Raw genomic sequence first — 27,864 nt, 5'->3', positions numbered from 1 at the left:
AAAATTGAGTGTCACTGTCATTTTGACTTTGACATTAGTGACGTTTTTCTCTGATGTTTAATTTCGTGTAAATATTTCTCAATTCCCAACAAATTTATACATTGTTTATTTATATTTAAGCTTTATCGGTGACAGTCGTGTTGGTATTATTTATTGGGTATTGCAATCAGAAGATTATAGCGATATTCTTGTGATTAATAATATCTTGATTGCTTGTCGATAAATTATTTGATTAGCGACCTATTTCGTTTTGTGCATTGATAGTATTCGGTGATACATTTTGTATGCGTGAATAATGAACTTGTCGTTTGCGGGTTGTGGTTTTCTTGGTATTTACCATGTTGGTGTTGCTGTGTGTTTTAAGAAATATGCTCCACATTTATTATTAGGAAAGATATCCGGTGCTTCATTTGGTGCTATATCGGCCTGTGCACTTCTTTGTGATATTCCTATAGGTAAGTATAAACAAGAAAACATTTTCTGCTTACTTATAACCAATTCTTCTATGGCAAAAATATATTTTTAAGAAAAATAAATATGATTAGACTACGACGACACTATGAACTGTAAACAGTATAGACATTAATTCCACAATTTATGTCGTAGTCTAATAGTCCTTTATTCTAAAAATCCACTGATATTTTTAAATGTAATTTGTTACTAATATTGATATAGGTACCTTAAATTTAAAAACAGACATTGACATTTTTAGTTACTATTGTTGAATATTAAAATCTAAAAATAAGGCAGGTTTGTTGCGAAAATTGTACTGACAAAACCACCAAGACTGGCACATAGTATATGGTATAAATTATTTTTAAGTTTTAGTGAACTAATTGCTAATGTTCCCAACAAAATATTCAAAAGTAAAATACTTATACATACTTCGTTACTACTCATTTATTTTTGAATCAATCATACATAGTAGTTATGTTTATCGTATTGTTCATGATGTACATTTTGTTATTCACTTATACTCTGTTACATTAAGTAAAATAAGGATATTATTTACAAAAAAATTTTAATTATGTAAATTGTTTTAACATACATGACTTAAAAAAAAACTGAAATAATTTTACCCAAAATAAAATACTATAATATTAGTTATAAAGTGTGATTTTTTTGGTTGGCAACTTATAACATTTACCGGCATTATGATAAGAACTGTCTCAACCTGATAATAATAGTAAATATAGATTGTTTATAGAGGAGAGGACATTGCCTCTAGGTGTCAAATATATTTCATATCTCAAGTGTTTTCGTAAAATATGTATTTTGCACAAAATCTACAAATCATATAGTTATCTAATTTCATATGATAACCCATAAGCTAATTTGAAAACTGGATAATTTATTGAAACTAGTCCGAGTTACGTACCATGGACTCCATAGGGGTGTCCAACTGTGTTGGAAATGTTTATAAAAAAATAGAGAGAGTCTATGTAGAGAGTCATGCAATGTTCTGGGACACTTTGATGTTTCAAATAATAATTATCAAATTATAATACATTTTCCTTTATATTCTTAATAAAGGTAAATAATTTGAGTTCCACATCTAGAGATCTTAATGATTCATTTTTTTATAATTTCGACAGGTGAAATTACTAGTGATGTGCTGAGGATAGTCGGAGAAGCGAGGGCTGGGTCTCTTGGACCATTTAGTCCCTCCTTCAACATTCAGAATGTGCTCCTGGCGAGCATGCAGAGGCATTTGCCTCCTGATGTACACAAGTTAGTTAGTGGCAGGCTACATATCTCACTCACCAGAGTTTATGATGGCAAGAATGTCATTGTGTCAGAGTTCCCCACAAGGGAAGACCTCTTACAAGTAAGTACATAATCATAGCCTTGAAATTTAACTGCCGTGATACTTGTGTTGAAACATGTTCTCTACTTTTTCAAAGAGAAAGTTAATGATGACAATATTTTATTTAAATGTGTATTGAATGTGGAAACACAACTTGACAAAGGTATCTTCATCATACTTAATTATGAATATTTACGACATTTTCAAATGACAAATAGCTGGCAATATTAAAACAGAACATACAAAGATAGAAAAAATGTTCTGATAGGCGTTGCTGGCATCGTGTTTCGTGCCAGTGTTCAGCGGGATGCTGCCGCCGCGGTTCCACGGCGTGCGCTACATGGACGGCGGCTTCAGCGATAACTTGCCTGTACTTGATGAGAACACCGTAACTGTCAGTCCTTTCTGCGGAGAGAGCGACATCTGTCCACGCGATCTCAGCTCCCAGCTATTTCACGTCAGTATGCAGTTAATATTTATATTATAAGCACCAGAAACTGATTTTATACACTACTGTATTGTCGCTTTTGTCCCGTTTCTTTAATTGTAACTTTTTTTCGCTCGTGTCAGTTTCGCTATTTCGTAATTAGGCTATTACTTTTTTACACAACGTAATTATTTGCAATGTTTATTTATTTATTTATTTATTTATTGGAAGACCAACAGCCATTTTTACAAATTAAGTACAACAATAGTTAGTAAACATATAGCCAATTATAGGTCCTCGCCGATAGTGGCATTTTACACAAATGTTTTAGCGCGAACAGATATTATACATTAACAAGAGTCAAAAAGCACAAAAAAGAATTACAAGATTACAAAAAGAAAAGCTTGATTAGTTTAATTATGTTTGTTCTTGACGAAAAATTTCCGATAAAAAGCCTGCTTTATAGAATTACTTGTAGAATTAAATATATCTAAGGTGGAACTTTTAGAGTGATTGTTAACAAAGAAGCCAGCTCGTAACATAAATGAATTTTGTCGATAGTTAGAAAATGCCATAGGAAGATGAATAGGAGTGTGATGGCGTGCTGATTTCTTTGGTACATTAAACAATATTTTAGAGAGAAAAGAGGGACAGTCAATACTACCGTTTATAATATTTAACATAAATAATATGTTTTACTTTTTTGTCTATCATGAATATTTGATGACCCCACTTCAAAATAGAACATGTTCCTGGTTATGAATTAAAAAAGAATGAAGTCGAATCACACATCTAAAAGCTGTAAAATTTGTGTCCAACACGCGGCTAATAAAGGCGTACTTTTAGGTGAACTTAGCAAATACGAGTATCGAGCTATCGAAACAGAACATTAACCGATTCGCGCGCATCCTATTCCCGCCCAAGCCGGAGGTGTTAAGCAATATGTGCAAGCAAGGCTTCGACGACGCGCTTCGTTTCCTGCATAGGAACAACTTGATCTCTTGCACCCGCTGTCTCGCTGTACAGACCACATTCCAGTTGCAAGACGTACTCGACGATAGCCACGAATACGACCCCGAGTGTGAAGAGTGCAAAACGCATAGACAGGTTAGTTAGTTGTGTTATCTTTTCTATTCTATTCTTAAAGGCATCGAAGAAAATTTAGACGTGGACGTGAAAAAACGAAAGGAACGACTCATGCCCGAAATGAATCGTGGTCGGCCCTATTCACAGCATCTTTGAATTAAATAATAATTGTACATAAAAAAATGGAACATATGAGTGAGAACACACTACGCAAAAGTACCAATATTAAACCGTAACCGACTTTGCGCCGACGCATAAGCTATGCGTAAGCAATTTAATACAGTTAAAAAGTGAATTTAAAATTGTCAGGACGCTTTAGTGGACGACCTGCCGGACACGGTGATGACGATCTTCCAGAACGCGATCGAGTCCGCCAACAGCGGGCTGGCGAGCTGGCTGCTGCGCCGGCGCGGCATGCGCTGCATCTCCCTCATCACGCTGCCCTACAGGGTGCCCGTCGACATCCTCTATGCCACCTTCACCAAGTCAGTGCTATTTAACCCTAGATACTAGATACTAGTCATGGTACAGTCAGCTGCATAAATTAAGTATAAGGTCGGATACGTACATATTTTTGAAAAAGGCGTGTACAAGTTTTGTAAACTTTGTAACTGTATCAATATTTATGAAACTGACTGTACATTGTAACAGAAAGATGTGTAAATGTTTTTCTACTTGAATAAGTACTTTTTATTATTAAGTACAGACTGTGTATAATTTATTTTAATCCCCTAAATGGTTTGGATAATTAAAACAAATATTGCTTTTATCGTTTATTAAATTACTTTGTATTAGCTCCTCCAATAAATAGGAAATAAACATTGATACAATATATCATTGGTTGTGTAACGTCATGTTATGTGTACAATTTATCTTTCACTTGATAGAGAAATCAAGTTATGTAGGTATTGGTTATAAAATTAATTGTGATAAATAACATAAGCTTGATCAATTTCTGATGATTTATGTTTATCATTATTTTTAATTCGAGATGCGAAAGAGTTTTACGACTTTGTAGACTCTTAAATGCTATCTCACAATTACTCGATTTGTCCAAATATTTCCTTCCAAATAACCGTCAAAAGCCATCTCTACTTGTCGGTGCTATACTCTACATTCCGTTGTTAGGTTTGTTAGATGCTGTTTTATACTCTGTAGAATTATTGGATGTGATCGTATTTACTGCGCTTCAAATGTGAAATTGATTAGAATGGTCCTTCGAGCCAGATAATATATTAACAAAAACTTTAGAACACTGTATGAACATTCTCATATACTATTAGAATCTTATAGCTTACGATATAGTTGTAACATTGTGATACAGGAAATAGTCAGGATGTTTTCATGAATCGATCGACGGATAAAGCAATCGCTTTTGCGCGTTGCATGTTTACATTTGACCGAACGTTGGGTATTGTTTTTTAACGATATTTCAACAGAGTTATATGACCTCGTCTCTTATCGTTTTTGTAACTTTTATAACATTTTCGAAGGCAGATAAGTTTGACGTCAACGGCATATCGGAATCGTTCTCTTTATTTTTGTGTAATGATTTTTTTGCGGCAAATTAGATCTGTTTCTGTATGCAACTGTGTCATGGGTTTACTGGCTACTGTTTAATTTCAATTCAGGTTATCGTGTGTCCTATTTATACGACACATTTTTACATCTAACAATTTTGTTCTAAGCGATAAATATTAAGGGATAGATTGAAATTTCGTGTCTAGTAGTGTTTTAAAAATGCTTTAAAATGATTTTGTCTCGTACAATTGCTGTCATTTTAACATTGACTTATCATGGTAATCTCTATAGCTTAGTTATTTTGATATATTTTCCTATTTAGATATTTTACTGATATTCTCTACATGTTTGTGTAATCCTATCTAAAACAAGTCTAGAAAATTGTGTTGTTTGTTGTTAATTCCTATATAGATAACATTTTTTTGAACCAAATTAATATAAGTACAGCTTTGTGATGGATTTTATTTATTTGTGACCACGCATTTTTGTTGCCAACCTAGAGATATAGATTAATTTTATTCGTACACGATTAACTTATATCAATACGTGTATATGAATGATTAGGCTATAGGCGCTTTGGTGTCAGGCGCCTTGTGGGTTTCCATCATGGGTTTCAGAAATTAATCGCTCTTTCCAAGGCCGTCTTAATCATAGTAAGCTCAGGTGAAAAAATCAGTCTGGAGCCCTTACGCTCCGGCGTCTCTCACTATACAACCTTGGGTTAAAACGGTTTTGACTCCCTCACGGCTTTTCTTCGCCCTGTGTACATAAATATGAAAAATGTGATCGCTTTTTTAGTTATATCGGTGATAAAGTAGAGACGCACGCTCTGCAGTACGCGGTAATGGGCAATGTCCGCGTGCGTAGGCGACGCTGTCTGCGACACAACAACGTTATGACTAGGTCAGTGATTGCTTTTTTTTAATTGGGTCAACCGGTGATGGTATACGTTGCCTCGAGGCTTGTTCTGCCATTTAAAAATCGCCAATTGGTATATTTTTTTATTTTTAGGTTAGGATTTTGACGTTTGACATTTAGATATATAATGTCTGTGTTGCCAGTGTTGTTTGAATGTTTTCTTACCGTTGGTGGTGGTTTCTGGTAGTTTATAATAATGTTTGTATTAGAGGGATTGCATTGTTGTTTGTATAGTGTCGTTTTTATTTTGTTTTTTCAGAACCATGAGCAATTTTTATTACACCAATTTATGCATGTATTTGCATGGGAATGCATTACTAATTATAAATTATTATATAAAATTTAATGAAGCAATTATTCCTAATTGCAATATAGTTTGAATGAAATTGCTAATCCTTGTAAAATAAAGTAAAAAAACATTACACTGTAAACTATTTGACGTAAACTGAGATTATGTAATGCATCTTCTAACTATTGCAATCATCAGTGTTTTCTATAGAAATCTTAAACTATGATAATTGTTATAAATGATAAAGAATGTTTTGGACAAATAACAAGTTGATGAAATTATCAAAAATGAAACATTATATATGACAGTTTTACGTAAGGCTTCTAGAAACTTCATTCTTTACCCACCGACGTTTTCCGTTCGACCTTCGAATGTTATCGAAATATAACCGACGCCCGATATCATATCCTTTTTCAAATTGCGAACACTTCCCGTTTTATATTACGTACGTTCGATTTCAGTTATTTGTTTTTCTAATTTATCAAAATATGCGTAATACATAAAAGACTCAGTCCTCTGTCCTCTGAATTGTTATCACCAGAATATGGTACTCTATTAATCATAGTCTAAGAATATATGTTAATTGTCATGCCAAAGAATTATGATAGGTTCCTTGCTGCTTTATGGTCTGTATACCATAATTATATACAACATATTGGTTGCCAAACTCTTCTGTGGCTAGTTACTAAAATGTTGGCCGAATTTAAATTCTTTATAATGATTAAAAATTGTTGCTGTAAAGACCGTTAAAGGGCATACACGTTATCAAAGACTACAAGTGATCACCGTTCCGCGTTACCACACTATCTTGGTGACGTGTGTTATTCAATGCGACACTTTGACCTTGCTTCGATATCATAGTGGACAACATAATTAATTAGATTATTAAATAAGATTAGGATTTAATTAGAAAAAATATTATTAATTTTGGTACAACTTGTTATAAGAATAAGAAGATTATTTAATGGGAATTTTGATGTTAAATAACATCGCAATGGCTCACGCTATTCCTCGACTGTTCAATAAAACGGGGTATACTTTTATTTCTTCACTTTAGATCTTTGTTGTGTTGATTTATTTCTATAAGAACTCCTTTGTTGTGACAGATTCGTAACTAGTACGCCGAAGATGAGCAAATCGTTGTGGCGTTTAAGCTGGAGCTTGCTACGTCAGCTGCACGCATTCGTCTACTCCGCCCATGACCGCTCAGATGCTGCCGCCAGGATATATTACAAGCTCGCTCTAGAAGCTAAGAAGGACACAGAAGACTACAGACTAGACAGAAGGTAAGTCGATATTTTGAATGTTACACTTTCGCTTAGAGGAGCTCTAGAAGTCTACCTAATTAATGAACTATGTAATTAATTTTACAACTTAAACTGGTACACTTTCCTACCGTAAAATTCCGTATTTTTATCTCTTTCTTTTTCTAAGTGAATGATAGGAATGGCAATACGTATTTTAAGCAAAGCGCACAGTTGTAATAATTCATTTTATATGGTTATTTAATATTTCTTCTTAATATAATATTACAATATTATATTAGGATATGAAAACTATTATTATTAAAAAATAATAATGAAAATAATAAGTGCCTGGTAATAACGCGTATCTACAAAGTCACACTTATCTACTATCTAGTTAGGCAGGTTTTATTTCTTACATTGTTAGAATGAACTTTGTACGTTTATAACTTCTTTGTTTAAATGCAACTAGAAACGAAGTGCTTCATACACAAGTAACAAAGGTAGAAAGAACAAATGTTCACGCACGTAAAACAAAACAAAGTTATGGATTCACATCTAAAAAGATCCTATCTTAGTTCCCTCTTTCGTCAATCTCGTTCCTGAGGACTGTGATCTCTCTTTGACTCTTTCTTTTTCTACTCCGTGTAATTCTACTTTGTTACGGTGCGATCTTTCTCCTCGACTCTTTCTTTTTTTTCTGTGTATTACTACTTTTTTAGGTGTGTGCATTAGAGTTCTACATTGGTATTCATGAAGTCTTAGTAATTCGTAATTGCGTTCTTTTTTTATATCATACTTTTTCAACTTTACACTTCTTTTAATTATATTCATCTCTCTAATGATAAGGTTTGAGTAAACCTGTAACATTTCTACATATCGCGGATGTTTATGTGTTTATCTGGAATCACTTGTTTGTCGAGAAATAGATTGAAACACTGTTTGATATTTACAATTCCACATTACGTAGAATTTGAACTGCGTATGAACTAACGCATATCATTTTTGCGTTGACAATTATTGTTTTTGCAGAACTGATAATTCGTGTCAGTGGGTTATTATTATCGATGAGATTATTTAATATTTAGCCTTGAAGGGATTTAGAAAGTTTTAATATTATCTTATTAGCGTCAAATTAGAACGAAATTGTGTTGAATAATGTTTAGAAATTGATATATAAGTTCAAATACACACATGTATTTCATAACAGTATTATAAAACTTAATTCAATATTGTTGATGGCATAATAAAGATAATCCTAACCAACGAGCATTTTACCACAGATTTCATCTATCTGTCCCTATTACTGGGGTCAGCACACCAGGTTTTAATCTTCCAAATCGATATATCTTTCATCATTTCAGTCAATTCCTTAATCATGTTCCATTTCATGCAATCCATCAATCTCTTCCTAGACTTATACTATCCTATCTAACTTCACAAGTATAATTGGTAAAGCGTGATAGTATCGCGCCATTTGTAATTCCGTATTATAAGCCGATCCTGGGGTTTAGAAATGATTCTCTGTACACAATCAAAGGCAGTCATATCTAATAAATTAAAATCATATCCATACATCAAGTTTTCTCTGCATAGCATAGTTTGTGAATTTACAGAGATAAAGTAACATTCATTACGGGGCGAGGTCATGTGTCACATGTAGTAATTGGTGCTATCTCTGTGTGACGTCACAGCTTTGCTCTTTGTTAGGGGTCCTATCGATATGTATTCAACAGTAAACATTGCCGGCTTGTGTATTCAAATCAAACTGACTTTTATCAAAAGGATTACAAAGTCGAACTTTGATGATATATGCTAATTACCAATATTAACAAGGAAGATAGCATATTTTTGTCTTAATTTAAAACATATACAGAACTTCTCTTTAAATATGTGAAATTTGTCAAGATGATGATAAAATAAATGATATAAAAAGTATGTATTCTGTAAGTGCTATCATAATTAATTGCATTGTTTACGTCATCGTGATAAATAAAAAGAGCATACGTTATTTATCTTTATATAAAAAAGACAACATTAATGTGTAGTGTCTTAAGTGGATTATATACGTATATGACTATTTAATCAACAAAGTTTTTGTACATAATCTACATAACTTTTGGGTCCGGTGACGACCTTGACTAATCATTTCATTATATTCAGATAGCGTAGTTGATTGAACTTATAAGATAACTACATAATTAAGTAAGATATACCATGTTATGATAAGAGTATAGTCATTCGATGTTAATTCGCAGTAATCAAGAATGGCTTAATAGTATGGGACCCAGGTGGGATCCTTGCGGTAACCAATAATGAACCTTTCTGTGACACTCTTATTTATGGAAAAATGTTTATAATTTTCGTTAAAGTTAATAATTAAATTGTGTTAACACTAGACTATTTATCAATAATTTAAAATTAGAAAGCTTGCGACAGATTTTAAGGATACATTCTGAATTACTGTGTCGAATTCATTTGCTAAAACCATAAAGAATGGCAGGATGTGTTCAAATCATCTTATCTTTTTTCAACATTATGTAATGCTAATATGAAACACAATAATAATACTTTAAATTTTGCTTATGCCTACCCATGGTGACTGACCATAATTTGCTAAGATCAGCAGCTATTAAAAACAACTTTTATTAAAAAAGTTGTATTTTGTTGACAGACGTGCTAGTGAAGTCCGGGTAACTTACGGGGACGTGGTGTCAGATTCTGACACTTTTGAGCATATCCTCAACGTGACAGCGCACAATGACGCATTGTTGGCTTACTACTATCTGGACAGCGATAACAAGGTAAGAAAATGGTGCAATAACAACAATGACAAAAAGTTTACAATAGTTTCTAAGAGACCAGGTTATTGTAAAATATTAACGTGGCATAATAAACGTAACACCTCGGTATTCCCGCTGCTCGTTTGCCCCGTTCGCTTATATAAAAAAAAACTGATTAAAAAGCACACAGATTTTTTTATCAGAAAGATAAAACTTTGCTGAAATTAATAAAGATACTGACTTTATGAGTTGTTTACCATAATGTTTAACTATTTATGAAACGTCCACAACCATCAGCCTTGTTGATGTATGACTTCTATTACATATCGTGTTACCCGGGATATTAGCAAATGTTATAGTATGGCAACACTGATACGTCAAACGTTATCTGTACCCAATGACGGCCGTGACGCGGCATCGTCCGATATTCGCACCCGAGCGCGGGTTATCACAATCTATTGACATTGTTATTTGTTTTTTTTTATTTCCGTCATATGCGTGGGACTGGATACATTCGGCGGATACAACTTCCCTTTTAATCCTCAACTTTGTTCTCGCGGATGTTTTTGGCGGATTTCAGTGATCGATTTTGTTACTAGCAATTGCTCACTATGATTGGCTAGGTGATTTGATGACAGTTTTAACTTCTTTCAGACTTAAACGAGGCTGTTGATGTTTAATAGTGCAAATCCTGACCACCGCTATAAATCACTACTGTCAGCGCCAAAATGGTGAAATTCAAAAAGACACAAAATACTACGTCTTACTATGACAAGTGTAGCGGTTTTTTGATTCAAACATTAGTGAACTTTTCAGTTACGTTAATTTACATTAAATAAATGATGACTACAAAGAGTATTGTTTTGACCAATCACTAGGTCATTATCAATACGAAGGTTAATCGAAGTACAGGAAGTACTGCGTCTTAACAGCCACTGCAGCTGCGCGACACACATCTACTATCTGACGTGCCGCCAATCTATTAAGATAATATTAGGGCTGGCACTCTAACAAAACGATGGCATTTTACTGTTATAATGTCAGTATTAAAACATTTATTTTTTTTGTTTTTTTTTTCAAGATTAATGTTCCCCTAACAATATGTTATCATACATTTATTTGAAGAGTAGAAATACATGAATAACACGTAACTTTTTAAGTGGCAAATATGTTATTGATATTATATTTTTTTAGCAATAATAAATAGTTTGATTTAATATCACGATTAATGTTGATAAATATTTTTTTTGCTCGCATACATTACATGTCATTTGACAACCCTAATTAATTAACTCCTTTGTTGCTTTGTTTAGACAAATTTCAGATAGAAATGATTATATTGTTTTACACTTCCATTTTAAACAAATAATATTGATTTTTATATCATAAGGTGGCAAACGAGCGAGCGGCCACCTGAAATCGCTGAAATAGCGGAGTGACCGTTGCCCATAGACATACGCAATTGCATATGCGTTGCCTACCTTTAATCGACGGAGGAAAGGATGCACAGAGAGAAAATATTTTCCCTTTCCATGCATCCTCTCATCCGGAAAGTCCACTTCCACTTCCCATCCTTTCCTTATAAGAAAAAGAGTGGGAAGGGAAAGAGGACTAAATTAGGCCTCCGGGACGCACACTCGTCAGAGGAAACGCGGAATTGCTTCCACTTGACGCCTGTCTTCTGTGTGGTCGTGGTATTTCACCGGGCGAGCCGGGCCGATTCGTGCGAAGATGTTAAAGCGGGCTCTACCACTGTTATTTGTTGTTGTTATATGTTGTACATAGCATCTTTATTATCCCTTATGTCTATATTTACTCGACTGACTCATTACCCGACTGTCTGAACTCGGAAGGGTAAAGTTATCGCGCGTATGTAAGTTTTTATGTATGTAAGTTTGCATGTAATTTCCATTGTGACCACCAGTCACAAAACAACTGACTCAGTGAGATGTCATTCGATTCATATTCTTCCCCTGAATAACTAATAGTTTTATTATCTATGCACAATTATTTAATAGTTTTAGTCAGATCTAATCGTTTATGTTGGATATAAAACAAACCAATAACATTAATTTTAAAATTAAAGTTATTGTTTAATTTAATAATTTACAAACAAAACATGTTTGATGTTGCAACACTTAATTTGTATTTTTGTGTAATTTACAAAAGTAATCACATCACGTATTTATGTTTTGAAATGTTCAGTGTGCATACAATTGGTACCTAATTATAACATATACAGCGTGTTGTTTACAATGGTACAAAGTTAACATTTCAATCACGCGTTTAATATTCGTATTCCGTTATTAATCACACTTGAGTCACTTGTTTTTTTGTATTCGTAGAGGACATTTGTACGAGCTAAAGATTACTTGTACTATTGAAAACAACAAAGCTCTTTAATACTGAGAATTTACGGTATTTCTTTCTTGTATCCTTACAATGGATCTTACAACACTGATAGGTATGTAAATATGTTGTTGAACATGTGTTCTGACATTGGAAATACAATATTGTTGTAGATGAAGATGACAGAGATCTACGACGTGACAGACGCGGACACGGAGGCGGTGCAGTCGCCCACTGAGCGCGACCTCAACAAGCAGCTCGAGTTTGACAACGACTGGTCCTCGGACCTCATCGCCAATGATGGTGAAAACATTTTTTATTTTTACAATGAAACCAGCACTAGGATTTAAATTCCACATTTAAATTTAAAAAAGAAAATAAATACCGCCTGATATTAAGTGGCGGTTTGTAGATGCTTAACTCTAGGCTTGAAGACTAAGCTTCTTGATCTCTCTTTCGTACATCCTTTATCTTCTATTCAACTGTCTCTGTCTAACTTTCTTATTCTACTTTTCAAAACGTATCCCTACTATCTTTCTATTTTTTCTTTTGTCATTCAAACAACATATATTGTATGTTTGAATGACCTTACGTTTACAATTTGATTTATTACAAGCAAGATTAAATTTAAAATATATCTATATAATTGAATATTTAACACGTTAACATATTATCAGAGAGCGGATTGATATAAATAATAATCTTATCTGTGTATATAAGGGTATGCAATTTTATCTGTGTTAACTTTCCCACTTTAATAAGACGTAACATATTGCACAAAATTGTTGTTGTCAATGAAATTAATAGAATGAAACAATGACATAGATTTTTATATAAAAATTAGCTGTCGCCCGCGACTCTGTCCTCGATAAATTAAAAAAAAAACTGAATTAGTAGCCTAAGTGTGATTCCAGACTATGTTCTACATCGATATCAGATTTCAACAAAATCCACGCAACCTTTCTCGCACACATTCACACGCAACAATCGCATTTATAATATTTGTAAGATTCAATTACAACTGTAAGTTAGTCAATACCAATATTAACAATTTCAGACGAACTCGATCTGGATAACTTAGACGATGATCTGCTGGATCGCAACATCTTCTCGGACCCTGAGAGCGAGTGGACAGGTCAGAGATCTTATTCCAGCTCCGATGGTGATCAGCCGGAGTCCGATAGAAGGATCGAGAACTTCACAGCATTTGAAGATAATTGATGTTTATCGGTGATTGAGAGGCAGCATGATTGTTTAAAATAAATTACCTTTTCTCTAAAAGGTTACTTACTCTTGTAATTTTATATAAGAGTTGTACTCTTTCTGGTTTTTGCAAGAGAGTGTTTTGTTCATAGGAAGAGGTAATGGTTTGGGGGGATCTTATTATTATACTCTACGAGTTATATTTTTTTCGCCTCTGTGTTTCAACGGCAAATAAACATTATGACAGTACTCAGAAAATATGAATAATTGGGCGCGTACTATAATAAATTAGGGCACTGCTGTATTTTCAAATATATTTTTCTTGCCAATAAAAGACTTTACTCAGAAATTTAATATAAAGTAACATTTTCAATCGTAACAAAGTATTTAATGTGATCGTTGACGAACTTGTGCCTGCTTTTTTGTATTTCTTTGTAATTTTAAGGCCTGATAAATGTCTAGACTTTGTTATTCGACTATTCATGTTATAACCGTATGAGGTGACGAAAAGAACTGAGGCTGTTTTTAGTAAATTATTTACATATTTTGTAAAAATTTTTTACAACAAAAAATAAAGAGATGACATGAAAAAATCTCTTGACCAAAGTTTTTAAATTGAAAATTAAAAAATGCAATCTAAAAGTTTAATACTTTTTTTAAATAAAAATTAAAGTAGTACTGACATACTTCCATTCCATACACATCTAATGTAAGAAAATAAAGATGTATTTTTATGTATGTAAAAAAAATCGCAGTATTTTTATGTATTGTTTTAATATTTTTTCTCTCAGTTTACACATAATGTTAACAAATAAAAATAAAATATTTATTACTGTTACTATAGCAGGGCCGATTTAATAGGACACATTTGACACTTCATCAAAATTCAACAAAGTAACCTTGTAACAGCGGGCATAATTTTTTTCTTTTTAAATACTTAATGGTGTTATGAAAATAGAAATAAAAATATCGATTTATCATAACAACTGAATTCGATTCACATATGTTTGAAGTCCGTATCTATTAATTCATTTTAATCGATGTTTTTAAGTCACGTCACTATGAAGCTTAAATTGATAGATGTCAAATGTAACTTATTTAATTGGCCACGCTGTAGCTGAATTACAAATTCCTGTTTTTAAATATTCGTTATAATGTTATAATTTTTTTTTCTTTTACTTATTTGTATTTGCAACTGTACTAACAACAGTAACTTATATGTAATTTTAGTTTTAATGCAATTTAGATTAAGAATTTATTAAACTGTACCTCCTAAAATGTATAACATTGCCATGTACGTTTATAAATATAACAAACATTTTTTAAACCTAATGTTAAGGTGCGTTTTCACTAAAGCATAAAGTATCGCAATTAATCAGAATTAATGCAATGAGAACCAAAGGTTTTTTATTATTTAAACTAATACTACGTTTTTGTACAAATACATGTAAAATACAAAACTTTGTATAAATATTTTGCCATAAATTAGTATTTTTTGATAAAAGTGATCCAGTGAGGTTGAAATTCCTGAGGTTATAAACAATAATCCACTAAAAATAATTAATTCTGCTGTCAGTGGAAACGTACCTTTACAAATTCCCTTGAAGGGATTAAAAATACATAAAGAACTGTTACAGTTTTGTAAAACAAATACCAATGTTGCTTGTTACCAAAATATATCAATTATTTTGCAATAAAATGTTATTTATAGTTTTAATGGGTTTTATAACAAGGTTATATAGTATTGTTTGTTTGCGGTCTCTTAGAGGTTTTTGTATTTACGACTATATATTTTAACAGTGTAATGGCAGCACTGCGTCTTTAATATTTATTTACTAGCAGTACCAAAGTATGCAAAAACGTTATTTTTGTATAACACTGTCGTAATGTTGCCACACTACAGATATCTATTTTAAACAGTCAAATATTTTTAATAAATAACTTATGAAAATTTTGTAAATGTGTTTTATTTCATCGTTCTTGTATTATTCTGATCGAATTATTTTGATAGGCATTTGCATATAATCTTAGCAATTAATATAACTATAGTTGTATTAAAACATAACCTTAATATAAAAGAGATTTAAAACAGATGGAAATTTCACATTGATATTTTACCTTACCAGCCAAAGTAGAATAGCTTTTAAAGGCTTAATAAAAAATAGCGTTACGTCACTGGTTATTTTCATAACTACTGAAAAAAGAAAAAACTGTCAGTGTCACTAATTCGAATTTCAAATCAAGCTGTCACATTACTTTTAGAGAATTTATACTGTTATTATCATTATTTATTACATAATTATTAACTAAAATATCCACAAATATCGGACTGGTGGTGTTTTTGATGCTTAATTTATTTATTTTTTAACGCGATGGTGGGCAAAGGTGTCGATTCAAAAAGCAGTAGGATATTCCATCAATGCTATTTGAAGTGCTGCAAACTTCAGAATCTTACGCCGTTGAACAACGTTGTGCCCACAAACAATGGGAAAGTTTTAGACTTCTGTGTTGACAGGATCAAATATTCAGAATGGGCGCCCATTCTGAACGCTCTTAGTTGCGATCTGAGTCTTCATTCCATTTCAATACGATGCCGACAACAGGTTAAAACAGGTAAATTAAGTAAAGTCATTAATATGTCCTTGTGGTAAATTGATTATGATATCCTGCATCCTTACATTCTAAAAGTATTTTATCGGATTTTTTTAATCTGGCAATGATTTCAACACAACACTCACACGTTCAAATATATATAAAAAAAGTCTTACTTCTTAATTCAATCGAAAAAGAGATAGCATTAGATATCGCTGTTCACACTGTTTCCCATGTTTTTTTGAAATAACGTCGGGAACTGATTATACCAAATAACCAAAATTTTAATTTTTAATTTAAATAAATCTAATTCTACTTAATTGTGTTTCGTTTATTTTTAATTTTTTTTTGTTTTATGTATTTTCGGTAAAGTTATAATTTGAGATTTAATTTAACAATATCTAGTATTGGAGCATATAGACTGCGAGCGGCTGGCAAAGACGGTCACAAAACGTGCGGTCATTTTGACCAACTTTATGCTGACCAACCTCATGGAAGCGATCAACCAGATGCTGGCTGACACCACGCTATTGTCCACTTTGCATCTCGAGGGCTTGCCGCTCAAGATACCATACTTAAATCCATTCTGTGAGGTAAAGAAATGCAAACATAAATGGGTACCGTAAAATTATATAAAGTTACTAAACATACAAACGTTAACGTTTACGTTCGCGGCATTAACTGTATCTCGTTATTTACCATTATTTTGGATAAACATAAAAGCTACCTCACTTTGTTGTTAAATGGCCAAGGATTCCTTTCATGTAGACTTAGTATGAGATGGAGGGACTGTTTAAGTAAATATAAAACTCAAGTTTAATTTGTCGTATCTCATACACAAATGTATATTTGAGGATTAATGGGAGAATATTTTTTCTTAGAACGCGGTTTTCTTTAAGTGAATATGAAGTTCTCAATATTATATTCTTTGATTAACAGGCCGTGTTATCCAATAATTCCATCCAACACCTGTATCTGCCGCGGTGTCTGATCGGCGACGCGGGCTGCCTGGCCGTCTGCAAAGCGGTGCGCTGCCTCCCCAACATCCTCACTTTGGATCTATCAGGGTGTGACATCACGCCGCAAGGCGCCAGCTACTTGGCGGATTTGTTGAAAGTTAGTTCACCATCTATAAGTCATGCTAAAAAGAAAGAAGACATTCTGGCTGGATGTACTATAGAAATTTGATGACAGTACGACCCAAATTTGAAGCATCAAGTGAATATGTAATAATACTATAATTAATAAGTAATACGTGATTGTTTCAGTATCAGAAGATCCACCGGTACAGCGAGAACTGGGTGCAGACGCTGCGGTACCGGCTGCCGCAGCTGGACGCGATGGCGGGGCTTCGCCGCCTCACGTTGTGCGGCAACACACAGCTTACAGACCGGGGCTTCGCCACGCTCGCCGACGTGCTCGCTGACGATTTGTGGATCAAAGGTACTATGCATATTTTTTCTCACTACGATTCACGTAGAATTTGTTTGCTTATTGACCTTTGACAGATTTTTGAAAACCTACAATTGAATTTCTCCGAAGAAGTAGGCGCTGAATATCGTCAGCTTTGTTTTTTCGTATTTCCGCTATCACTAAACGTTTTGTACAGCGTTGGACGTTCAGAACTGCGGTCTGAGCGAGCAGAGCGGTGCGCTGGCGCTGCGCATGCTGCAGTCCAACACGACGCTGGTGGTGCTGGACGTGCGCCACAATGAGCAGCTGGGCACCGACTGCGCCTCCAAACTGCGCGCTGCGCTGCGCAACAACGAGCGCAATGCAGGCGAGGGGGGACAGGTAACTATAACACATATCACACGAGTCTTCCTCAGAAGATATCCTATTCCTATTTTTGCGCTACGTAGACAGACTGCCCCTGTGCACACTTTCCTCCACTTGGTCTGGAACCCTCTATCAAATACAGAAGCTTACAGTTAACCAATATCCACTATAAAATAAGAATGTTATAGTACTTCAACGGTGAGAGTGTTGCTTTCCTTCACAGTACTCGTGGTTATCCAGTAATTCCAGCGACGGAAGATCATTTAAATCAGTAGCAAATAAGTGAGTATTTACTTATTTTGACAATCGATTTTACACCCCAAAAACCTATAACGGTTCAGTTGCTTCTTACCCAAATTATGTCCAAATACCCTCGTTACAGGAATGGTATGGTGAAGGACCGAGGCGTGTCAAACGTGCGAAATATTCCTAATAATTTTAAAAACAACAAAACAAATACAGTGAAAAAAGAAAAGTAAGTAAATTTGATTCATTAACCATAAATAAATGTATAATGTAGACAGATCTTTATTATAAGAAATTTGAAATTTCGAATTTGATTTGTTAATTACTATGTGAATCGAGAGATCGAATTTAACTGATGCGTGGTGTCACGATAGAGACTATACGGAAGTTCTGGAGGAGCAGCTGCAGGAGGAGATCTCGCACCGGCAGCAACTGGAGGAGCTGAACCTGCAGCTGGTCAGCCAGATGAAGCAGCTCAAACAGCACCAGGTGCGCCTCTGGGCCAACGCCGCCAACTCCTCGGGTAAGTAGCGACACATTCTAGTACAACCTAATAGAAATAAGTTCCACAGTCGTTTTATTCCAGCAGAATGTAACGAAAAGACGAAATTTATCGAGAACAACGGCATCGCCTGACGATCATCATGAGGGAAGGGGGGTAGTAGTAAAAAAAAATATTCCAAAGAGTGATTTTCAACATGCGGAATAAATGTCGTATAAATGTATATGTATCAATCGAAGTGTCTAGTGCTTAACCCATGAACCAGAAGCTCTTATGGTGACGCCTTATATGAACTCCCATGACGGTAAACAATGTACTCCGTGTATCAGGGTCGGAGCAGTCGCTGGCGCCGAGTTCTGTGTCGGGCGAGCTGTCGAGCAGCTCGGGCTCCTCGCTCTCCGTGCCTATCGAGCAGAGCACGCTCTCATACATACAGCAGGCATTCAAGGATATATACGCATTTATAAAGAACAACCAGTGCCATGGGTGAGTACATAACCTACTTCCAATTTACTTTATAATTCTATTAACGACCACTTTCGCAAATTATATATCAGCGCTCATAAGTGTAGCAATGGTTTTCTTTTTGTGAACACTCATACATACTGCCACACTTCTGTGTGATCATAATCATCATCTTCATCATTGCTGGATGAGGTGTGTCCCATATTCAGGAGCACGTTTTATTTGCGACCTTATGACATCGGTATGTACGATTGTGTCACTCTGTCAGGCAATGTGTCAGGGAGACGTGTCAGATAGCGGAGGTGACAGAGCCGGAGCCGGAGCCGGAGTCTGAGCGCAGCGAGACGCGCGCGCCCGTGCTTGCCAAGAAGGCGCAGAGCACGCACGCCAAGCTCACAGACAGCGAAAGAGCCAAGAAGATGACTAAGTCTGCGCACTTGCTGGGCGACGCGCACTTCCTGAGGGACGGACTGGACGCGGTAGGCTTCTTGCAATATACAAGAGAAAGATTTAACATAATATACGATGGATATTTTTGATGTGTGGTAACATAGAGATAGGTTGGACTGGAATATACTTGTTTTTTCAGGCCGTTTGTCCGAACATGTTCGAGAGGCAGATGGGAGACACGCGGGACGTTTATCCAGATGACAAGGAAGCGCTCGATGATAATAATGCGGCGCAGAAGAAAGGGAAGAAGGTAAAAATAATAGACCGATGGACAGGTCATCGGGACTCCGAGATGAAACGTCCAATAGGGCTATAATTCTGTTCGGGAGACCACGAAAATTGGCGAGAAAGTATTTGTAACGACTTTTATCTTGTATGAGATTTGTCAGTGTACTTTACGCCCGATAGTTGCTCAAATCTAATAGAAATTTTATCGATTCCTTTAAAAACTTTCTAGGAGATTTTCATGCCAGACTCCGATTTCCAGCAAGCAAAGCTCTGAAAAGCTGTTCAAGTCGCTTAAGTGCATACTACTATATAGCATTAGAGTCTGTTTACTCGGACTGGCCTGGAACTGTAACATTATACACAGGAGCGCAGCGCGGGCAGCAGTGTGGTGAGTGTGGTGAGTGTGGTGAGCGACTCGTCGGACACGCTGGTGTGCTCGCCGCGCGCTCGCAGCGCCCCCAACCCGCGCGACGCCCTCGCCTCCTCCGACGATGACAGCGATTGACTCACATCCGCCAAACACTTTTATACCGCACTTTTACCAAGATTAAAATGCCTTTTTTATACAACTCTTTTTGTTTCAATTCAACCTTACCCCCATGGTCCACATAAGTGGATCATGGGCGTCGTCAGGGGGGCAAGCTGCCCCTCTTACATAATTGAAAAATGTAAATAAGTATGGATATAAAAATGCGTCTAATAAGACCATATTGATGATAGCAGCCACACGCCCAAACCTAGCCTAGATAATCGGCTGGCGACAACCATTGCCAGGACCACATAATTAATCTATGGGAGAGCTCCCTTTCGTGTTAGGGCTGTGAGTGCTTTTAACAAAGTGAGCTACAGAGAGTCATAATTTGACACTAACACAAAGTACAATGTTGTCACTCTTTGAATGAAAATGATGTTTGATAAAACAAAACCACTGAACTGTTATTTTATGTAAACTATTTTTATTATAACATATACACTACAATTAATAACTATTTCCACTGTAATTATGATTTCTCATTTAGTGCCACATTTTTCTGTTGCAATTTAGCAAGCATTAATTTCTCTTTAGCTTCCATTCTTGCTTGCTTCTCCTTCTTCTTCTGTTCTTTCTCCCGCTTGGCTAACATCTCTTGGAACCTCTCATCTCTTGGGTCTAGAGTGAAGCCAAAGTGTCTCCGAACTTCTTCAACAAGGCGCTCCTTTTTCAGCTGAAAAATAAGATGTACATTTTTAATGTAATTTGCCTTGATACTTAGTTACTTAGGATTTTTTTATAAAGTTTTCTGTGACTTGTACTAATTACTGTTAACCCTACTGAAGTTTACTTCTTTAGGCTTAGTGTACTATATTTTGCATATGAAAACAAAGTAGAATATGTTAACTTTATACCCTAAATAATTTATAGAAAGGTATCTTTTTGCAAATAATAAGTTAACAGATAAGTCACCTTAGCAGCTTGTACTTCAGCAGTTTTTTTAGCAATCTTGGCATTCAGCTCCTTCTTCCATTGATCCAGCTTTTCAAATTTGGCAGCAACTTCTCTATCCCTCTCTGCAATTCGAGCTTGTTCTTCTTTCCTCTTAGCTGCTGCAGCATCAATCATTTCTCTTATTGTGTAAGGATATGCAACAGCCTCATATTCCTGTTTTTCTTGAATTTCAGCCTTTGTAGGCCAGCATATACCTGAAGATGTAATGATAATTAAATTACAAAATTGTATTGGATATGGCTGTGGTGATCGAGATGGAAAATAAAAGACTTTTACAGATGTGGTTAAAGACCGATATTGATGAATCCTGGTAAGATAAAATGGGAAAGTATTGCTTTTTTTTAATCAATAATATTTGAATGTTAATCTTACTGTATATTATGAACAATATACTTACTAGGATTGACACCACTTGAAACACCATACGTGCCGTACATTTTACGATTATACTTAACGGTAAGGTGAGCTGTAGATTTCGGTGTTTCAAATGGCCTTCTTCCATTTACAAGATTATAATGTGCCGGCGATAGCTTCGACTTGTTCCGTTTCTTCTCAATCTCAGCTTCTCTTGCTTGGACATCGTCTGTGTCGTCTATGAAAACTTGCTCGTTTTGTTCAATTTCTGGAGAGGTCGTAGCATATTTACGAAGCGATGCCAATAGATTGCATCTGATGAAATTTGGCCTTATAGATAAATTCATTTTAAACCAATATGTATTTATTGCCAATATTTTTAGAGGTTATAAGTTATGAAAACAAATATTTTTGATAATTCTTTGACAGTTGACGTTTAGAGGAGGAAAGCATAGATAAATATTAAAATGATCCGTTTGTCATCGTATTGTGCTTGTAACTTTTATAATTACTTAAGTTGGTACTTGAAATGAAACGTTGTTTTCAACCTTCCTTTTTCCTGACACTTGACAGCTGTCATTGGAGTTTGGGTTGGTTTGGAGAGAGTCGTAAATAAATATATTTTGCTAGTTTAATAAATAATCACAAGTTGTCCAAGATCAATGTTAAAATTGTTACAATCATTATATTTTGATAATGACTCGACATGCCAGAAACTGTACAGCAGGAGCTGTATACACCTACCATGAAAAAAAGAAAGATGCGGCCGCCTCGGGATATGGCACACAAAGCGAAAGAGTTGGCAAGGACTCAGTAAAGAGCTTCGATTGTTGCAGCTTGACTCTGCAGCCTTGCAGAAACCCCGTTGTTACAAAAGATGGTTATTTATTTGACAAAGAAGCTATCCTAGAATACATAATTGCGAAGAAAACAGAATACACAAGAAAATTTAAACAGTACGAGAAGCAACTAAAAAAAGAGGAAGCTGAGAAAAAGGAACTGGCGGATGCTGAAAAAGAAGCTAATTTAATTAAATTTATGAGCAGAGAGAGAAATATTTCGCATTCCAGCTCAAATAGTCAACCATCTACATCAAGTTCAGTGTCAAATCTGGCAAATGGCAAGCATAAGCAGCTGCCCAGTTTCTGGATACCTTCACAATTACCCGATGCAAAACGATCAAAAATAGAGAAACCTGACCCCACAGTGTATTGCCCTATTAGTGGAAAACCACTTAAAATGAAGGATTTGATAGAGGTGAATTGGACATTGGTAAAAGACCCTGATGATAAAAAATCATTGATTGCAAAAGAGAACAGATACATGTGTCCCATAACACATGACATACTTAGTAATGCTGTTCCTTGTGCTATTATCAGGTTAAAATATTTTTTATATTCCTATATATACACTTTTTATCTAATAATTTAAAATTAATTTTGACTTTTTTATAGGACTACGGGACATGTTGTTACAATGGAGTGTGTAGAGAAGATAATAAAGAAAGACTGGTTACACCCACTTACTGGTGACAAATTGAAAGAGAAAGACATTATACCATTACAGAGAGGTGGCACAGGATATGCACTTACTAATCAAAACCTTGAAGGGAAGAACGAAAGGCCAGTGTTGCAAGCTTAACACATTTAGTACAACTGACTTGCCCTGTAAGTATGTAAAACGAATAGTGGCATTGAATGTGTTAAATTTTTGTATACATATTGAGTTCCATTGTAAATAAATCATATTTTAAATTGTGTCAACTTTAATTTAAAATTAGTTCATAAGTCCCTTGTACAATACTATTTTTTAGCCAAAAAAATCAAGATTTTAAATAGGTTTCATTAGTGGATATGTCATAGGAAATTACCACCAGGTTTTTTTTTACTAAAAATAAGCATGATTCAATTCATTGTTCAAGTTTATTTATCTAATTAAATACAATTTATATAATTAAAAAATAAAAAATATCTCCAATTGCAATACAAATATTTACTTAATTCTAATTATTAAATTAATAAAGGTCCAGTTGGAAATCAACTACATTGTTCCTTATTTCAGTCGTAGGATACGATAGACATTCGCTGTCTAAAGACTCCAAAAAATTTAATACTGATTGGTTTTGATTTTCATGATTATTTTCCCAATCATTTTGATTTTCTTCATTTACATGATTTTTATTACTTAAATTTTCATCTATTATATGCAATAGAGCTGGTTCAATTAATGTATTTGATTTAATTTCATTTTCACTTTGTTCATTTGTTACATCTATAGTCCAGTCTTTGTTCACAAAATCTAAATTATTATCACTAACTGTTTTCGTTGGTATATCTATACAATCACTAAATATTGTACTAATATTTGTATTTAACGATTCACTTGATTGTACTTCATTAAATTTAGTTTCTATACCACGAGGTTTTATTACTTGCACTTCATATTTTGGAATTTTTTCCGGATCAATTTGGAATTTGCAAAATACAGTTGATGACTGTTTAATTGGTGATGATCGAATATCAAAATGTGCGCTGTGAAATTGAACATGGGAGGGTTTTTTTGCTGGTTCATTTAAATTTTTAAGATTTTTATTAACTATAGGTTCATTATTTAAATTGTTTTGTAAATGAGGTACATTATTTGGTTGTAAATTTGTGTCATTTTCAGTCAAAGTTATAAGATCATCCATTTTTAATTCAATAGCAGTGTTTGATTCTGATTCGATTTTTATTTTTTTTGCATTTGTATTTTGCGATTTTTGTTTCCAATTTCTTTTAGAGACGGTAGGCCATTTCACAACTGAGTTTATTCGTGCACAATCATCAACTTTGCTATCACAATTAGATTGTTCTTCCTTATTCTTAGTCCAAACTTGTGATGGATTGCCTAAATCCGAGTTGGACTGATTGCTCTTTGCAGGATTGTGTCTACAATGACCCTCTTTGTCTTTTACACAACTCAATGCATCCATATTTAGATTGTACTTTCCAGGATTCATACCAAATAGTCTAGAAATATTTAAAATGTGTTAATGTATTAAAAAAAAACATTCAAAAATTACACAAAATTATATTTTTTTCCTAGAACTAAAATTGAGATATTAAAAGGTTTTATTTTTAAAAATGTTGCTTAATCTTCTTAACCGATAATGTAACTAGGTACATAATATTTTTTTTTATTTACCTGCCAATATCATCATTTATATTGCACAATTTGCCCTCATTCCCATCAACTTTCTTCAACAAGCAAGGCAGAAGTGATTTGAACTTTGCAATCAACTGCTCAAGCTGTTGTATAAAGATGTTGGCGCGATCTTCTTCTGAGCCACTTTTGATGATTGCCAGTAGACAATGGAACAGATTAGAGTGGACTTTTGCTGGTATATGAGTTGGATGATTCTCATAGTGCCTCTGAAGACGATACAAGCTACTGAATTCCTGAAAAAAATTAGACATTTATAACTCATAGTATGTCTATGTTATTTTCATCATAGTTTTAAGGTAATCATAGTAACTTTACATTATACAAGTGTGAATAAAAAAAACTAAGTACTGCTCTCAAGTCACTTCATAAGGTTGATGTATTGAGATCTTTTGCTAAATATAATGGAACACTAAAATATGATAAAAAACAAATAAAACAGCACTTACCGAGGAACATTGGAAACAAGAGACAATAGTTCCATTTTTCTTCCTTGGCTTGTGAGGGGTCTCTTCCTCTGGGGAATGATGCTTTGGTAGTTTTACCTTCCTACCACTCCTTGTCACTTTTGCCTGTAATAAATGCACCAACATTAAATTTGTTAACCTATAATTTCTAATATTATAAATCTGAATATTTGGATAGATGGATGTTTGTTTGAAGGTATCTCCAGAATGGCTCTATAGATCTTGCTGAAATTTGACCTAGCATAGAACTTAGTCGAGCTGGGATGGTGTGGTGGGCGACAGATAATATGCAATAAATATCAAAAACATAGATTTTACCTCTAAAATGACTGGTTGAATAGCAGATGGTTCATCACAGACTTCCTGAGCAATAGGTTTTAAATCTTTCTTTTCTATCTTCTTTTTTAATACATCTTCTTCAATTTCCTTTTTAATGATTTCCTTTTTTGTATCATTTTTCTTCTGTGTAAATAACATATTTTTCTTACCAACTAATGTCAAGTCTTTTGGTGATAACACTCTGGAATTAAAATAACATGTTATTAAAAAAAAAACAAATTCTCTTCTTTGAATGTTTAAAAATTTGAAGGAGGTAAAACATATATCCGAGCCCCTCGGTGGGGAAGTATAGTGAGCTGATGATGATGAAAACATATATCCAATCAGTTTTTTTTAAATATATCGGATCATATATACTTTTTAAATAATATCAACATACAACTCTTGAATATTTACAACTACCCTCAATTATAGAATGTTTTGTTTTGTAATAGTATATTATTTTAACATACTTGTATATATATCTTGTATTAGTCACTGGATCATAAGCTGGTTCCTTTGGTGTGTTCTCAGGTTTGCTGAATATCTTCAGAGCATGGTTCACTATCTTCTTTTGATCATCATTTAACTCATTTAGACTGAAAAATATAGGAAGCATGTAAAAAATATAAGCACTATTAAAGACAAACTAGCATCCATGAGGATTTAAAAAAATATAATTAGTAGCCTATGTGTTCTTCCAGGCTATGTTCTATATGTACACCAAATTTCATCGAGATCCTTTCAGAGGTTCTGGAGATACCTTCAAACAAACATCCAATCATCCATGTAAACATTCGCAATTATAATATTAGTAAGATGAATGGTGAATTGTGGTTGTAAACATGATTTAATATATGAGCTGAGTATATAATTTGTTTTTTTTTCTACTCTCATGACCAGGAAATCTTTTGATGATAGAAGAACTAAAACAGTTAACAGTATCTTATATTTTATTCTTAAATGTTAAGAAATTGCATTTACTTATTTTAAATAAGTGATGATTATATTGTGAATATTTATTTAATATGTAATTGTTAAATACCTGTGGTATGAATCTCCAAGTTTTATTAACTGCACGGATGTATGTTTGTTTACATTTTGAGTGCTGAAAAAGATAATGGTATTATGTTAAAATTGCTTAAAACATACATATATTTTTCCCCAAAAATATTAACATTTTGGTAGGAATATAATAATTCCACTTCAACTTACTTTTCTTTTGGTTTAATCTTTGGCAACTTCTTTGTTTGAAATGAGGTTGTAGCACTGTTTGGGATATTTTTTAACTTTACAATCTTTCTATGGGTGTCCAATTTAGAAACGGTAGTAAAAACATTTTTTGTTGTATTAGGCGAGGCAACAGCGGGTTTTAACACAACATTAGTCACTGGTTTAATATGCTCTTTACTTTTATCATTCTTAGGTGCGAGAAAACTAGCCAGTTTTAAATTGTTCCCGAATATGCTGTTGTCTACTTTTCTTAATATCTTGGGCTTGTGCTCCACATTTTCATCGAGGTTATTTGCTATTTTGCCGCTATTTTCATAAAAACTTTTCAAGTTGTTACTGGCTGGATTTTGTGAGCTTTCATTGTTTTGCGGTATAATAAATGATTTAACCTAAAGGTGATGAAAGTAACTTTTGAATCATGATAATAAATAAATAAAAAGACTAAAATAAACACACTTCAAGTACCTGATTAAAGTTGGGATTTTGTATCAGGTAAACCGGCATATATTGACATGAGTTGATAATAATATTCTCTGCCGATGAGTTCATAGTTCTGTATTAACCAAAATAATTGTTATTTACCATTTAGTTCATAGTAAAAAGTAACAATAAGTAAAAGAAAAACCTAACATAGAAGTGTTCTTTTGACGTTACCGTTTTTGTTCGGTAATTATAATTTATCCCCCACGCAGAGATGTTAAATGTTACTGAACGTGTTTTTCAAGACATTTAAAAAAATACCTAAAGGTAACTGTTTAATTATTACAAACATAGTCTTCTAAGAAGCTTATTTTATTTAATTATATTTTTGTAGGAATAATTTGATCTTTTATTAAAAAATTTTAAATTAAGACTAAAGTGTTTACACATCAAAGAGCATATAAAAGTTGCACATGGCAAGTTTTCGTTCTGACGA

At 33.9% G+C, this 27,864-nt stretch overlaps 4 protein-coding genes across 4 annotated transcripts; 2 read left to right on the top strand and 2 right to left on the bottom strand.

Moving 5' to 3' along the window:
* The first annotated feature begins 68 nt into the window (after positions 1 to 68).
* bmm (brummer) lies at positions 69 to 20,458 on the top strand. The gene is given in 20 exon segments (XM_013319768.1): positions 69 to 455; positions 1,596 to 1,828; positions 2,076 to 2,264; positions 3,081 to 3,341; positions 3,630 to 3,805; positions 7,155 to 7,334; positions 9,967 to 10,096; positions 12,598 to 12,727; positions 13,482 to 13,646; positions 16,625 to 16,812; positions 17,159 to 17,335; positions 17,488 to 17,662; positions 17,829 to 18,013; positions 18,222 to 18,280; positions 18,381 to 18,473; positions 18,619 to 18,767; positions 19,076 to 19,232; positions 19,480 to 19,690; positions 19,801 to 19,911; positions 20,254 to 20,458. Coding segments are annotated over 20 exon segments (3,270 nt in total). The 5' UTR covers positions 69 to 295; the 3' UTR covers positions 20,395 to 20,458.
* Positions 20,459 to 20,823: 365 nt separating this feature from the next.
* CRIF (growth arrest and DNA damage-inducible proteins-interacting protein CRIF) lies at positions 20,824 to 22,183 on the bottom strand. The gene is made up of 3 exons (XM_013319488.1): positions 21,773 to 22,183; positions 21,334 to 21,569; positions 20,824 to 21,094 (listed from the first exon to the last, which is right to left on the bottom strand). The coding sequence occupies exons 1-3, from the start codon at positions 22,074 to 22,076 to the stop codon at positions 20,891 to 20,893; spliced, it is 744 nt and encodes a 247-aa protein (XP_013174942.1). The 5' UTR covers positions 22,077 to 22,183; the 3' UTR covers positions 20,824 to 20,890.
* Positions 22,184 to 22,348: 165 nt separating this feature from the next.
* Positions 22,349 to 23,451, top strand: LOC106123254 (nitric oxide synthase-interacting protein homolog). Its single transcript, NM_001312832.1, is given in 2 exon segments — positions 22,349 to 23,108; positions 23,184 to 23,451. Coding segments are annotated over 2 exon segments (870 nt in total). The 5' UTR covers positions 22,349 to 22,425; the 3' UTR covers positions 23,371 to 23,451.
* Positions 23,452 to 23,694: 243 nt separating this feature from the next.
* On the bottom strand, positions 23,695 to 27,622 carry LOC106123270 (uncharacterized). Its single transcript, XM_013319505.1, has 9 exons — positions 27,579 to 27,622; positions 27,414 to 27,501; positions 26,931 to 27,337; positions 26,761 to 26,823; positions 26,189 to 26,314; positions 25,716 to 25,917; positions 25,380 to 25,502; positions 24,913 to 25,166; positions 23,695 to 24,737 (listed from the first exon to the last, which is right to left on the bottom strand). The coding sequence occupies exons 2-9, from the start codon at positions 27,495 to 27,497 to the stop codon at positions 23,744 to 23,746; spliced, it is 2,253 nt and encodes a 750-aa protein (XP_013174959.1). The 5' UTR covers positions 27,498 to 27,501; positions 27,579 to 27,622; the 3' UTR covers positions 23,695 to 23,743.
* Between the last annotated feature and the right edge of the window lie 242 nt (positions 27,623 to 27,864).

This window comes from Papilio xuthus, unplaced genomic scaffold (genome assembly GCF_000836235.2).
Source record: "Papilio xuthus unplaced genomic scaffold, Pxut_1.1 DF826115.1, whole genome shotgun sequence".
NCBI lineage: Eukaryota > Metazoa > Arthropoda > Insecta > Lepidoptera > Papilionidae > Papilio > Papilio xuthus.
Note: the sequence above shows the minus strand (reverse complement) of the source record. Positions and strands in the feature narration are given on the sequence as shown.